Raw genomic sequence first — 15,604 nt, forward strand, 5'->3', positions numbered from 1 at the left:
GGGACGTATACAGTTAATTGGGGACAAAGGGAGTATGTTAACATGGATGAATGAAGAACTGAATTTCTTGTATGTGCTGCAGCATAATTGTGCCACAGCTTTAAGCTCAAAAACCAATACGCCTATTCACATAAGGTGTGGTGTCTTTTCACATTGGCTCGTCTTTAAACGTTGTGTGCGGTTTGAAGACAAGGCCACAAGGTGCATGTTTGGTTCTTTTAATAATCGGCATGTTCGCTGGTTGGTTTTTGGGCTAATAAGCTCAGCTACTGGTGCTGATTTGTTGTAAGAGAAAAACACTGTTGGTTGACTGATAAGCCCTGGCTGAAACCAACAAGCGAACAGGCTGAATTTTGCCTTGCTTTGCTTGTTTGGGCAAGGTTTGCCTTGTCAGATTAGGGAAGCCATTTCCACTCTCTTGCTTTTGCAAGGAAAAAACTAGCCAGCATAAGCTCCAAGGTACTCTACCCAGATATTTAAACTAACATCACCCTTCCATAACCTTGCTTGGTGAGTTTACACAGTGTCTGACAAAGCAACCAAACTTGCCCGAAAGATAAGATGAGATCATTCCATATCTGTATTTCGTTAAGGGGACAGAGACTCCGTCCCTCTCCATCCCTGGTGTCCCCAACTATACACTAGGGCTCGACTCCATCCCTCTGTCCCTGATGTTCCCGAACTAAACATCCAGACTTGTATGGCTTCACCCATCCTAGCTTAAAATTTTATAATGTTCTGCACAGGCGTTCATCTTGAAAAAACAAAATTATATGACAGAACTACCTTGGTTCAAATCTATTAACGTTATTTTTAAATGGCCAATCTCACTATTGGGTGTCAAATCAAAAGTTTTAAGACTGCACCCAATCTAAATGTCATTCTCTTATGATTGGAGGCACACCACTCTTAGTGACTGGAGTAATTGCAATCAGCCCATGTTCCCTGAAACTCAGAACAATGGAGCTATCATGTTATTTGGTATTTGCAGACTTGCAGTACAACATTTCAAAGTCTGAATGTTTAGCCTTGAACAGTAGTGTAAGTCCATGGAAAGGACAGTAAAAACCACCGCCCAACCAGGGACGACAATGTGACTTGTAGTAACATCAAAGGTTAGTAAGACCTTTCTGTGAGGCCAAAATACATCACATTGTCCTTTCGAGCCGAGTAAATACTGGCTTGACAAGGCAAGGAGAGAACTCACAAAAGGGGAAAAAAGGGTACAAGGAATACCAAAAGGAGAGAAAAACATGACAACAAAAGAAATGAAACAGAAACTAATTTACAAGCTATTCTAGTATCTACTGTCCAGCGAGCTTCATAACCTCCGATGGACCATCCAGCTTCGCCACCTCTGACAGGCCTTCTAGTTTTCTCAAACCAACTTCACAGTAGTTACTAATGTCAAAATTGGTAACAGCATGAACACCACGAAGCTCAATTGCTGCTAGGTCATAAGCTTCTGCCGCCTCTTCTTCAGTTTCTGCAAACCAGTCAGTTTCAAATAAGGATAATTGCGGCAGTAGCTTTCTAGCTGATAGAAAACCTTTGGGAGCTCCACAAGGTATAAGTAGTAAATTACAAAACTTCACTCACCAAAGGTCCCAAGGTAAATGTCTTTGGTGTCTCTACTCTCACCAATCCTACCAATTCTTGCTTGCCACTTACCATCCTTCCGTCTGTTGGTAAAACATTGATTAGAGAAAGTTGCAAACTTGCAGCAGACAACTAAAACTTCCCTAGTCAAGCAAAACAAAAAAATTGCTCCGTTCAAAGGAAACCAAATGATTATCAGTTCATTGAGCAAAGCAGGAATAGCACCTGGTTACACCCCGGTATGATGAGGTACCTCTCGAGAAACAACTGCTTTGCCTATAATAATAAACCATAACAATCAAAAAATAGTCAGCACATAACTACTACAATATATTTTTTTTTACTGTATCACTGACCTCCTTATGTAGGCCACAAATTCATCTTGAGACATGGTCTTCATAACCTCAATTTCTTTCTCATAATCAGAAATCTGGTAACACGTAATAGTTATTAATGCAATTTACTTTTCAGTTCTTGAACAAGGAATGCCAGTTCCTAGCATATCAGTAAGTGCCAAACAACATGTGATTCTTACATTGAAGTTCAGTTTGGTGTTTGGTCCTGTGCCCCAATATTTAAGGGCAGCCAAATCATGTGCCTTTGCAGCCTGCTCTTCAGTAACATAGCTGCCTGTAATGGCAGAAAAGCAGTTAAAACTTGAGCAGTTTTTGTGTTCCAAATGAGCCCCCTTCGATGAATAGCAACACTCACCTAAGTATACTGAAGACCACGATAGCAGCCAAGAATGGAAGCCCAGGTTCAATGAACAACAATAAATGAAGGATCAGCTAAAGAGAGGAAATTTTGAGGACTACTGGACAAGTAAGCTTTCAGGTGCAAATATTTACATGGGCAACAGCTAAAATCATGAACCATAATGGGCCTGTTCATCTGGGATTAAAGCCGCAGCGGCTGTGGCTTTTCTAGGTCTATCCACAGTATTTTATAGAAGGCAAGCTGCAGCTGCAGCGGCTGCAGCAAACACCCCCAAATGCAATTTTTAAGCATAACACTCGTCTTGATAATCAATTCACTAATACAAGATTGATGGGTACATGATGCATCCATAGGTACTAACTTTTTTTTTTTGCGACGCATAGGTACTAACTTTGTTAACCCGATATCAGTACTATCCTAGTCCCATGATCTATCCCCATTTATTCAACTACAAGTATTATAGGGAATACTAGGTGACTTACTGACCATTGGTTTGTGTATTGAAGTCATGAAGTGTCAATTAAGACACCCTGAAAACAGGCCAGGAATAGGATTGTAGTTATATTTCACTGAATATCTACTCTAAAAAAAAGGGCGTACCCAGTGCAGAGAGCTCCCGCTCCGCTCTGTGCGGGGTCTGGGGAAGGGTGTCAGTGGCAAGCCTTACCCTCGCCTGTGCAATGCGAGGAGACCGCGACTCAAACCCGGGACCTTCCAGTCACAGACGGTAAGACTCTACCGCTTGCACCAAGCCCGCCCTTCACACTGAATATCTACTCTGCTGCAAAAAAAAAGAAACATAATTCTGGACAGCTGAGAACTCCGCCTATGTTGTCTCAACATAGCAGGTCCCAAGCCTTGGTAAAGGAGGAGGGTTGTGATAGGCGTGGTGAGCCAACGTTAAATCTAGCCATTCTAATGGAGATGAAACCCGATAGCCTACCCCAACTTGTTTGGGACTTAAAGGCTTTGTTGTTGTTGTAATTCTGGACAGCTAATCTTGCAGTTTGGTATTAAGTGTACTTGTGTCGCCGATTACCAAAGGCTATGGAAAAAAAATTATGTGACACCGTCGCACAGCACCCAGTGTGCGGACACCCTGTGATCCCACAATGTTATGTGGGGCCAAGGCTACGTCAGGCGCCGGCGCAACCGCGACGTACGCCGCGCCGAGGAACGCGCGAACCGCGCGGGCCAGGCCGTTCCAGCGAGCAGTGGCTAGATGGAAAATTAGGACTGTTAGTTTGTTAAGTCCCTAGAATCAAGGAGTGATTAGTTTCCCTTTCGGTTGGCCGCATGGCTATATGTATCAAGTGACAAGAAGTTTAGGAATTAAGCAATGAATTATCCCTAAACTCTCCTCTCTCTCTCGTTCAACTAAGCCTGCGGCGGAGGGGTAAACCTCGCCGGAGAAGACGGATCGCGACTACGAGTTACGTAGTCGGGGTTGTGCTATCCTAGGGTTTGAGGTCCTTGACAACCTGGTATCACGGTCACATCGATCCTCTTCACCATCCGCTGCCGCACCACCAGCCCCGCCGCCAGCCGCCGCCCCTCCAGCACCACCACCATCCGCCGCTGCCGCATCCCCAACCCCATCGTCCGTCGCCTCCTGCTCCGATGATGACATGGGTGACGACCTCAAGGCATCCATCGCAGCGCTCACCAAGAACATGGCCTTGATGCAACAATCAATCGAGGCCAACGCCAAGGCGATCCATGATCTCTCCATCGCGAGCTCTTCGGCATCCGGTGGGCGACCGGGCACCGGCGAGCACCACCAAGATCGGCCGCCGAAACACTGGCGTCCCGAATTCCCGCACTACGACGGCAAGGGTGACCCGCTGATCTTCATCAACAAATGCGAGTCCTTCTTCTTGCAGCAGCGGATCATGCCAGAGGAGCGCGTTTGGATGGTGTCGTACAACCTCCAAGATGGGGCGCAACTGTGGTACATGCAGGTCCAGGAGGACGAAGGCACGTCGACGTGGCCGCGCTTCAAGGACCTCCTCAACCTTCGCTACGGGCCCCCGCTCAGATCGGCGCCCCTCTTCGAGCTATCGTCCTGCCGCCGCACGAGAACGGTGGAAGACTACCAGGACCGCTTTCAAGCGCTGCTCCCCCGCGCCGGTCGTCTCGATGAGGCCCAACGGGTGCAGCTCTTCACGGGGGGTCTCTTGCCGCCGCTCAGTCTCCAGGTCCAGACACAGAACCCGCAAACCCTAGCGGCCGCCATGAGCCTCGCCCGCCAATTCGAGCTCATGGAGCAGTACACTGCCGCCCTGGCCAAGGCTCCTGCACGGGGCGTTCTGCCCACGCCGGGAACGCGCCCGGTCCTGCCCCAGCCTCAGGCGCCCAAGGCGGCTACACCCACTACTACGGTCGAAGGGCGGCCCGTGCGACGGCTCACCCAGGCCGAGCAGGAGGAACGACGCCGCCTTGGGCTGTGCTTCAACTACGATGAGAAGTACAGCCGCGGCCACAACAAGGTGTGCAAACGCCTCTTCCTCCTGGACTGCGCCGCGGACGACGACGACGCTTCCGCGGCTGAGGACTCGGCGGACACAGAGTCCCCGGTGTTCTCCCTCCATGCCGTCGCGGGCGTCCCCATCGCTGACACGATCCAGGTCACGGTGTCAGTTGGGGGCGCGTCCTTCCTCGCCCTGCTCGACAGCGGGTCGACTCACAACTTCATCGGCGAGGACGCGGCGCGCCGCACAGGGCTGCCGGTCCAGGCCCGCCCGCGTATGACCGCGACGGTCGCCAACGGCGAACGCATGGCCTGCCCTGGCGTCATCCAGAACGCCCCGTTCTCCATCGCCGACACGATGTTCCACACCGATCTGTTTGTGATGCCTCTCGCAGGGTATGACGTGGTGCTCGGTACACGGTGGCTGGGGACGTTGGGACCCATCGTCTGGGACTTCGCCACAAGATCCATGTCGTTCCAGCATCAAGGGCGCTCCATCTGCTGGTCGGGCGTGCCCTCGTCCTCCGCCGCGTGCCTGCGCACCATCGCCGCGGCCAGTGGGACGCTCCTGGACGAGCTCCTGACCGCCTACGGGGACATCTTCACCGAGCCGAAGGGCCTTCCACCCCAGCGCACCCGCGACCACGCGATCATCCACAAGTCAGGCTCCGCTCCCGTCGCAGTTCGCCCGTACCGGTACCCGGCGGCCCACAAGGATGAACTGGAATGCCAGTGCGCCGCGATGATCGAGCAGGGCGTCGTCCGACGCAGCGACTCGCCCTTCTCCTCACCGGTCCTCCTCGTCAAGAAGGCCACGGCTCGTGGCGGTTCTGCGTCGACTACCGCGCCCTCAACACCCTCACTGTCAAGGATGCCTTCCCGATCCCCGTCGTCGACGAACTCCTCGACGAGCTCCACGGCGCGCGCTTCTTCACCAAGCTGGACTTGCGTTCGGGGTACCACCAAGTGCGGATGCGCCCGGAGGACATCCACAAGACGACGTTCCGCACCCACGATGGCCTCTACGAGTTCCTGGTGATGCCGTTCGGGCTTTGCAACGCCCCGGCAATGTTCCAGGCACTAATGAACGACATCCTCCGTGCCTACCTCCGGCGGTTTGTACTCGTCTTCTTTGATGACATTTTGATCTACAGCACCACATGGGCAGATCACCTCCGGCACCTCCGCATCGTCCTCTCACTACTGCGCCAGCACCGCCTGTTCGTGAAGCGGTCCAAGTGCTCCTTTGGTGTGGACTCCGTCGCCTACCTCGGCCACACCATCTCCGCGGCCGGCGTCGCCATGGTCCAGGCCATCCACGACTGGCCCCGCCCCCGATTGGCTCGGGCGGTGCGCAACTTCCTCGGCTTGGCAGGCTACTACAGGAAGTTCGTCCACAACTACGGTGCCATTGCGGCGCCCCTCACGGCGCTCCTCAAGAAGGAAGGGTTCGCATGGAACCCTGGCGCGGAGACAGCGTTCGGCACCCTCAAAGGGGCCGTGACCTCGGCGCCGGTACTGGCCTTGCCAGACTTCACCAGGTCCTTCGTCGTCGAGTGTGACGCGTCCACACACGGCTTTGGCGCCGTCCTGCTCCAGGAGGGCCACCCGGTCGCATTCTTCAGCCGCCCCGTCGCGCCCAGGCACCACTCCCTCGCGGCGTATGAGCGGGAGCTCATCGGTCTCGTGCTCGCGGTGCGGCACTGGAGGCCATATCTGTGGGGCTGCCGCTTCCTCGTTAAGACGGACCACCACAGCCTCAAGTTCCTGCTAGACCAGCGCCTCACCACCATACCGCAGCACCACTGGGTCGGCAAGCTGCTCGGCTTTGACTTCACCGTCGAGTACAAGTCCGAGGCAACCAACACTGTGGCGGACGCCCTCTCCCGTCGCGATGCTGAGGAGGACAGCATGGGCGGCCTCCGCGTAGTCTCAGCCCCGCGCTTCGACTTCATCGCCCGTCTTCGCCACGCTCAGGCCGTCGACCCCGCCTTGGTCGCCATCCACGACGACGTACGGGCAGGCACGCGCGCCGCGCCTTGGACGATGGTCGATGACATGGTGCTGTACAATGGGCGCCTGTACATACCGCCCGCGTCGTCCCTGCTCCTGGAGATCGTCGCGGCGGTCCATGACGATGGCCACGAGGGCGTTCAGCGCACCCTGCACCGACTTCGTCGTGACTTTCACTTCCCCAACATGCGTCGTGTTGTGCAGGATTTCGTGCGGGACTGCGTCACGTGCCAACGCTACAAGTCTGAGCACCTCAACCCGGCGGGACTTCTCATGCCCTTGCCCGTTCCCACCGTCGTATGGGCGGACATCGGTCTCGACTTCATCGAAGCTCTTCCCCGGGTCAACGGCAAGTCGGTCATCCTCTCCGTCGTCGACCGCTTCAGCAAGTACTGCCACTTCATCGCCCTCGCCCACCCGTACACCGCCGAGTCCGTGGCCCAAGCATTCTTTGCCGACATCGTCCGCCTCCACGGTGTGCCGCGGTCCATGGTCTCCGACCGTGACCCGGTGTTTACCTCCACGTTTTGGCGCGAGCTCATGCGCCTGATGGGGACCAAGCTGCACATGTCCTCCGCCTTCCACCCACAGTCGGATGGCCAGACCGAGGTGGCGAACAGGGTCATCGTCATGTACTTGCGCTGCTTCACCGGCGATCGCCCCCGCCAATGGCTCCGATGGCTACCGTGGGCCGAGTACGTCTACAACACGGCCTACCAGTCGTCCCTTCGGGAGACACTGTTCCGCGTGGTGTACGGCCGCGACCCGCCCACCATCCGCTCGTACGAGCCCGGCGAGACTCGGGTCGCCGCTGTCGCCCGGGACATGGAGGAGCGCGACGACTTCCTCGCCGACGTACGCCATCGCTTGGAGCAAGCCTAGGCGGTCCAGAAGCTGCACTACGACAAGCATCATCGGCAGGTGTCTTACTCCGTCGGGGACTGGGCCCTCCTTCGCCTCCGCCAGCGTGCCGCGTCGTCCCTGCCTCAAGCGCCGACGGGCAAGCTGAAGGCCCGCTTCCTCGGCCCGTACCGCGTCATCAAGCTCATCAACGATGTCGCGGTGCGCCTGGAGCTACCCCCGCAGGCTCGCATCCACGACGTGTTCCACGTGGGCACCCTCAAGAAGTTCATCGGAACACCGCCGACGACTCCCCCGCCCCTACCTGACATCAAGCATGGCTCGGTCGTCCCTGCACCAGACCGCGTGACTCAGGCTCGTTTGGCCCGTGGAGTCCGTCAGGTCTTGGTCTACTGGCGCGGCGAGCCGGCATCATCAGCCACCTGGGAGGACCTCGACGAGTTTCGTGCCACATATCCAGAATTTCAGCTCGAGGACGAGCTGGATCTCGAGGGGGGGAGAGATGTTATGTGGGGCCAAGGCTACGTCAGGCGCCGGCGCAACCGCGACATATGCCGCGCCGAGGAACGCGCGAACCACGCGGGCCAGGCCGTTCCAGCGAGCAGTGGCTAGATGGAAAATTAGGACTGTTAGTTTGTTAAGTCCCTAGAATCAAGGAGTGATTAGTTTCCCTTTCGGTTGGCCGCATGGCTATATGTATCTAGTGACAAGAAGTTTAGGAATTAAGCAATGAATTATCCCTAAACTCTCCTCTCTCTCTCGTTCAACTAAGCCTGCGGCGGAGGGGTAAACCTCGCCGGAGAAGACGGATCGCGACTACGAGTTACGTAGTCGGGGTCGTGCTATCCTAGGGTTTGAGGTCCTTGACACACAACACGTGTACTACTCGCTCCATTCGGTCGTTTGGATTCACACGGGCTTCGCAGGAATCACGTGCTGTGCTACTCGCTCCATTCGGGGTTGCCTTACTTGTTGGGACCTGGATACGTGTCAAACAATCACAGGGTGTCACACGCAGGGTGTTGTGCGGCGGTGTCGCATATAACCGTCGCATATAATTTCTTTCCAAAGACAATCGTGTGCACATGGCATTGGCATTCCTAACAAAACTGCAGCAATGTTGTAGCTGAAATATTCAGACGATTTTACAGTGAGCTAGAGCTCGGTAGAGTGCATACCGTGCTTGCCCTTGCGCTTGCGGCCCTTGACCTGGCTGGTGTTGTCCCATAGGTGCGCCTCGTACTTGCCGCTCCACTTGAGCCTGCCCCGGATCAGAGCAGCAGCAAACCACCCAAATCAAACCAGAGCACAACCTCAAAGCCACTGACTGACAGGCGGGCAGCACAGCACACCGCCGTGCTCATACCTGGTGACGCCGTGGAACCGCGACGACCGCGGGGCGGCGTACTTGCGCATGGCCTCCGCCACCAGCTTCCCTCCCCCGCCTGTGCTAGCGGCCCCGGCCCCGGACCCGGACCCGGCCGGCCTCCTCTCCTCAACGCCGCCGACGACGACGGCGAGCTGCTTGTCGAGCGCGGCGATCTCGCCGCCCGCCTCCGCTCCGGCCGCGGCGGCGGCGGCGGGTTCGCCGGAGACGGCGGGCGGGTCCGGGGCGTCCCCGTGTCGCTTCTCCTGCGGAAGAGGGGTGGTGGGGCCCGCCGGCGATTGGGGGTGGATGGTGGCCATCGCCGCGGTAGGTTGCGCTGGCTTTCGCGAATCTTCAAGTGCTCGCGTCACGATTTCACAAACCCTAGCAGAGGTGGAGTGGAGTGGAGTGGAGGTGGAGGTCAGGTCGGGACGAGAGCTCAGCGCGGAGCACGGGGCGCGACCCGACTGGAGGTCTGGAGCGGACCCGGATCGTCACGTGTCGGGTCGACGTGGAGGCCCCTGAAGGCGGCGCGCGGCTGCCCAGGCTTGGTCAGGGCCGGATCTAGTGGGCCTGCTTGCTCGGTAGGCCATGCGCTAACTTTGCAGTAGCGGGCTGTCATTTTTTATGCACCGTATCGGGCTTTCTTATGGCCTGGAGGTATAGGCGCGCTTTGGCCCATGAGCTCTACGGCTGCTGGCATTCTTGTGTTGTGCGCTACCGGGAAAAGATGGGGGGAAAAAAAATCTTATTTTGCCTTTCTCTCAACTATTGTGGTTGTTCGATTTGGCTAACTGAACTGTAAATAAGTTTTTTATTCATCTTAACTTTTAAAACTATTTATTTTTAGACCTTGAATGGTTTTAATGATGTGACACCATTCAAGGGTGGTAAGTCGGACTAAATTGAAAGTTCACAGACTAAAAATAATTTAAAAGATATATCTGAAATTCAGAAAATAAGTTTTCATAAAAATACCCAAATATTTTTACATAAAAGTAATGCAATTAAAATCCAAAAACCTAGATTAATCTTAGAAAATTTATAAAAAAATAACCTCGGAAATTATGAAACTAGTTTAATATTTTTTTAAAAAAAATCATGGTCTATCTTATGGTGCCTAGCTTGAAACTGTTTGAACTTTTATGTACTTATTATTTTGGTGCTTATTTTCTATTAGAAGCCTCATTATCTAATATAATAGACTCGATGTTGATCATCCAGACTATATAGAAAGCACTAGTGGAGCATTGTCAACATCTTATTGGGCGCTGCTGGATAAATTTTTTAAAATAGTTGTGTTAGCTTACATGGTTGCATGCACCCTAATGGAGTGGCAATGATGTCGAGAGATGGCCAGTGTGGGCTCGAGATGCCAGCGACAGAAGGAAGATGAAAGGAGATTGAGAAAAAGTGGTGATAGATTACCTTCATTTGAGGGGTTAAGGTGTGATTGAGGGATTGAGAAAAGAAATTAGGGAAAAAGGATTGAAAAGAGAATCTAGTGGAGCTTGTATTTTGGCTTCAATCCTCTTTATTGCGCGATATAGGGAAAGGGAATGACTTTAACCAATCCGGTGGAGATGCTCTTGTACTGTATACTTTTCTCTTTTTTTAGTTGAGGAATAGAACTTCCAACCAAATAAAATTCAACTTTGACAACATAAATTGGCTATCAACTTGAACCATCCAAACCTTCTTATAAAAAACATTTCTCAACTCAACCAATAAAGATCTCAATAGGTCAAACCATGCATCTTTCCATTCATTAAAAAGAACTTTCAAAAAGTTGTAAGAAATCTTTCAACTTCAATCTGTCAGTAAAACTCATCCTCTTTCTCCCTACCCCACCTCAAAACATTTGTAGGAGGATGGAGGCATGGAGCTATATATACCAGCATATCTTCAAAGTTCTACCACACATAGACAAACATAGAGTTTGGCGCCAAAAAGCTAGTAATATTTTTTTATATAACTTAAAAAAGTTAGTAATGTTGACCACACAATAAGAATATCACTTAATTTTTCACCATCTTTTCCATGTATCATATACATGTCTTTTCACGAACCCCTGGATTAAGACACACCAAATAATACTGATTCAATCCCTACGGAAGGAGTTGGAATTAAAGTCAAATTCCTAGCCGAGGCTTCCACCAATTTTCAAACGTGAGATGTAGTCGTCTTAAACATGAGTTGTAGTAGTCTTAATTTCTACTCTATGCAAAATTGCAAATGTACTCAAGAGAGACAAATAAGGTGGGGAGAGAGAGCGATGGATAGGGAAGAGGAATGAACATGAGAGTAGGATGGGGACAGATCATGTGAAAAATATGAAGACCACGGGCCCATGAAACTGAATCGTAAGGAAAAAAAATCCTAAGCCCTAAGCTTATTATGGATATATTGGCTATATGTTAGCACATATTTTCATCATGAAGGCCCATTTGGTTGGGTTCTATAGGTTGTCTTAGAAATGTTTTAGAGCAAAGTTAATAATGCAGCATTCAGCTGAATATTTACAGCCCACACCCATCAGCCCATTCATATAGTACTTTTTCCATTCCAAATTATCATATATTTTGGCTTTTTTAGATACGTAGTTTTTGTTATACACCTAGATATACACTATGTCTAGATACATAACAAAAACAATGTATCCAGAAAGCTAAAACATCACATTTCTCTCTCATAAAGTTTATTGACTCTTTTGAACCCGCTTCTCTTATTTCTCCTCCTAGCATTCAGTCTACCTACAGCCCTCTATTATACTTGCTCTTACACATGGCTTCTCTTTGAAAACGTTTCTTTGTGAATCAGAAACACTTTTGTGAAACCGTTTTGGCTCGTTGGTTGATTTCTGATTCAATGGTAGTTGGAAGGTGAGGGAAATGATTCAGAATAACTAAAAACTGCATGTACCTGATTTTCATCCTAGTGGCCCGTGTAAAAAGGGGAAAATGTTTCTCTGGTTTGATTATTATTCGATCACTTGCCATAAGTTTGGCAGGGACTCCTATTTTTTATAACAGATTTGAGAAACATAATCTAAATCCTCGCAAAACGGTACTCAACATATATGCACAATCCAAAATCCATAAGATTTTGCCATGCATATACGCGAGATAAACATTTGCATGTGAAGTGTTTCCCGATAGTAAAGAGCAACTGGAACTGGAAAGAGTAAAAGGAGACTAAACAGGAACCTGCAATTTCACATATCTAGAGTACCTTCTCACAGTAGCTCTAATTTTACACCCAAGATTGAGATTCTGATCACCAGCTACGAACAAGCAACCTGACAAACACTGCAAAAATCTGCATTCCAGTACCATTTTCCTTTCAGATTACAACACTGCAATCTACTCCAAGAGTGTCGTTTTTTACTTTCAGACATCTTGTTTGACCATCCGTTTTATTCAAATTTTTTAGACTGAGGCTAGATCCAACAGTCATCAGTAACAACACACGGGGCATCGGATGAGCCCGTTCTCGTTGCAGTCCGGGCACTGACGGAAGAAGAAGCCGGCCAGGCGCAGGCGGCACCTCTCGTCGTCGACGAAGACCTTGCAGCTGCCGTGGCACGTCTCGCAGGGCAGGAACCGAGCGTCGCCGCACGCCGCGCACGCTCCGGCGCCAGCGGGCTGCGCGGCCTCGCACCCGGCCAGCGCGCACGCGAGCTCGCCGGCCTCGTGCAGCGCGCGCAATTCCTCGGCGCCGCCGAGGTCGTGGCGGCCGTCTACGAACACGCGCGGGAGCGCGGGCCCCTCGAAGCCGTCGCCGAGGAGGTCGCGCAGCTCCGACCTGAAAGGCGGCGTGCATGGACACGTCGCGCTCGTCCAGGCGTACGCGGTAGCACCGCAGGATGGCGCGCACGGCGCGGCAGTCCTCGAACGTCCGCCGCACGCTGCGGAGGCTGGTCAGGTACAGCATCACGGGCTTCCCGGCGCGCGTCAGCCGGCGCCTTGGCGCCGTCGCGTCGTCGCCGTAGATGACGACGTCAGGGGCTTCCTCCTCCGCCACCGCCTCCGCCTTCTTCTTCTCCAGCTTTTCATGGAACTCGTCGTCGACGCGCGCGCAGACGAAGTCAGTGACCTCCGGTATGTCGCGGGCGGGCCGGCGTCCCCATGTCAACGTCGTCGTCGCAGGCCTCCTGCGGAGCCGGGTTCTCTTGCTCCGGGTAGAGAAGCGCCGGGTGCGACGGCGAAGGTACCACCTGCACGGGCTGCCGGAAGCCAGGCAAGACCGCCGGGTCAAGGTCGAGCGCAGGCAGCTGTTCCGGAGGCAGCGACGACGACGGCGCAGATTCTGCGCTCCATCGCGCCGTCCACGACGATGCGGCATCCTCGAGGCTGGCCATGACCGCCGCCGCCATGCTGGGCACGTCACGCCGCCGCTTCTCTTCCGTCGCCGCACCCTCGCCGGGGAGCGCCTCCTCAGCCGCGGCCGGATCACGGGCACCCTTCACTGGTTCCTCGAACGGCAGCGCGGTGTACGCGTGCACGCTGTCGTGCCCGCCGCGGCACATGCCGAGGGAGCGCGAGCGCAGGCCCTGCCTTCGCTCCACCGGCCGCCGGGGACGGCGAAACCACGCCGCCGCCCACCTCCCTCGAGCTTGAGCACCCCATCGCCGGACGTGCACCCACAGTCCCACACGTGCAGGGTTAATTTGGTTTGATGGAATGGGAGTATGGGAGGGCAAATATAGGAGGTGATCAACCGGTAAATGATGGATTATGATAAGGATTTGCCTGTAGTATTTAATAACACCACCAAACACAGTGATTAGGTGGATGCATTTAAATTTTTACATTTTTGGAATGAGCTGGTACAATTTTTTTAGGAGAGATGTAAGTATATAGAGCTGTGATTAGGTGGATGTATTTAAATTTTTACATTTTTGGAGCATAGGAGAACTTAGTGGAATATTGGATGGGCTAATTTGAATTCGAGAAAAGGAAATTCAAATGGTTTTGCTTATAAAGTTTTAATGGCATTGCTTAGTATAGTTATACACTGCCGAAAGTTAGTTCATTTGTTTCACCATAAACCACCAAACACACATCAATTTTAGTGAGGTTATGTAATATTCTGCAGCTCATCCAGGAAAAAACATCAGAAGACAACTATGCAGTTCAAGAAAATAACTATGTAATTGATTTACCTTTTTTACAAGCTAGGGTGTGAGGAGAAACAAAAAGTTGTTCAAAATGTATTCAACTAGAAAGTGTGTTCGTCATTGAGTTGAGAATTAGCTGACTCGAGTCACTACTTATAGGTTCCCCCGACCGCATGTTGGTTAGATGGGAAAATAATAAATCCTCAATGAGTGACCGCCGCAAACGAAGACTGTCCAAGTCACTCACTAGAAATAAAAGAGTATTGACGTCACTTGTGTCCACAATTTCAAAAAACAACCATCCCTCTAGATGAGGGTACCGCGTATTCTTAACTTCGCTAAATTTCAAAGAAAATTTTGGATTCTAGAACTCATAAATGAAAAACAATCTTTTAGTTCAAACATTTTAGAGGAAATGATTCATTTATAGGTGATATACTTAACACACTTCAAGTTGAAATCCATGATACCTCAGTTGAATCCTAATAAAGTTTCAAATTTAGGACCTTCAACCTACTGATTGAAAGCAGGTGATTCATATTCTCAAAAAAAAGCAATTGATTCATATGCAAAGCTTCAAACTAGAAACCTATTGATTCATCATAAGCAAAGGGAACATACCTTGGATCTATCATAATATTGGATACCATATCCAATAAAGCACAGGTACCATAGTCAAATCTGCATAATAGGTGTCCACAAGAAATAGGACTTACCCAACTCTGAACCCTAAAAGCTAAAATTTCACATATATAATTACATATTGTTGGTGGAGGTGCTGGGATATAAAGTACATATATTTAAGGATAGCTAATAATATGGGATGGAATATGAGAACCGTTCGAATATAGTTTAGATTGCTAAATTAAATTGTACATTTTTTCTGATGGGTGGGTAGGTGGGGGATGTATAGAATGATTGTTTACAAGGATGTGCTTAATTTTGTGATGCTTGTAAGCACCAAGAATATAATAGTATTTTATTGGTTAATTTGTATTTTTAGAAAAGGAACCAATATATTTTATTGACCAAGGTCAATTGTATTGTTTAATATTTAGACATTGCTAGAATAGTGGGATGACTGATAGATCATCTAGAGACTAGAAGAACAACTATGCTAGTTGGGAAAATGACAATAATGTATTTGACCTACATTTTTACAAGAGTGTAGAGAGAGAATGTAGTACAATATATATTTAATCACTCACACTGAGAATCCCGGATTTAAGTTACATTGATAAAAAGTGACCATTATTTTAATTTACCACTTACAAGAATTGTAAAAGGTAAAAATAGAGATGCAAAATTTCATCAACAAGTTGAGATCTACTACTCTAGTCTCACTAACATCATGTACATCTTTCACCATATGCACTAAATCCTCACAACATGTCTACCACAAAACGAGAAGACCATGGAGTCACTTATGAGCTATGACAAAATTTCAAAACCAACTTCC

General features: G+C 50.6%; 1 protein-coding gene and 1 pseudogene across 2 annotated transcripts; both read right to left on the minus strand.

The window, feature by feature from the left end:
- Nucleotides 1–1,098: 1,098 nt before the first annotated feature.
- On the minus strand, nt 1,099–9,500 carry LOC136501217 (AP2-like ethylene-responsive transcription factor AIL1). 2 transcript variants are annotated; one of them, XM_066496715.1, is made up of 8 exons: nt 9,027–9,500; nt 8,839–8,921; nt 2,311–2,319; nt 2,135–2,229; nt 1,956–2,029; nt 1,825–1,875; nt 1,600–1,682; nt 1,099–1,486 (listed from the first exon to the last, which is right to left on the minus strand). In XM_066496715.1, exons 1-8 carry the CDS (start codon nt 9,344–9,346, stop codon nt 1,305–1,307), a joined length of 897 nt encoding a protein of 298 aa, XP_066352812.1. In that variant the 5' UTR covers nt 9,347–9,500; the 3' UTR covers nt 1,099–1,304. The 2 variants fall into 2 exon arrangements, with proteins under 2 accessions (XP_066352812.1, XP_066352813.1); XM_066496716.1 differs by lacking the exon at nt 2,311–2,319.
- Nucleotides 9,501–12,481: 2,981 nt separating this feature from the next.
- LOC136499564 (uncharacterized protein At5g39865-like) lies at nt 12,482–13,554 on the minus strand (annotated as a pseudogene).
- Nucleotides 13,555–15,604: the final 2,050 nt, after the last annotated feature.

The sequence above is a fragment of the Miscanthus floridulus genome, chromosome 13 (assembly GCF_019320115.1).
Source record: "Miscanthus floridulus cultivar M001 chromosome 13, ASM1932011v1, whole genome shotgun sequence".
Lineage (NCBI taxonomy): Eukaryota > Viridiplantae > Streptophyta > Magnoliopsida > Poales > Poaceae > Miscanthus > Miscanthus floridulus.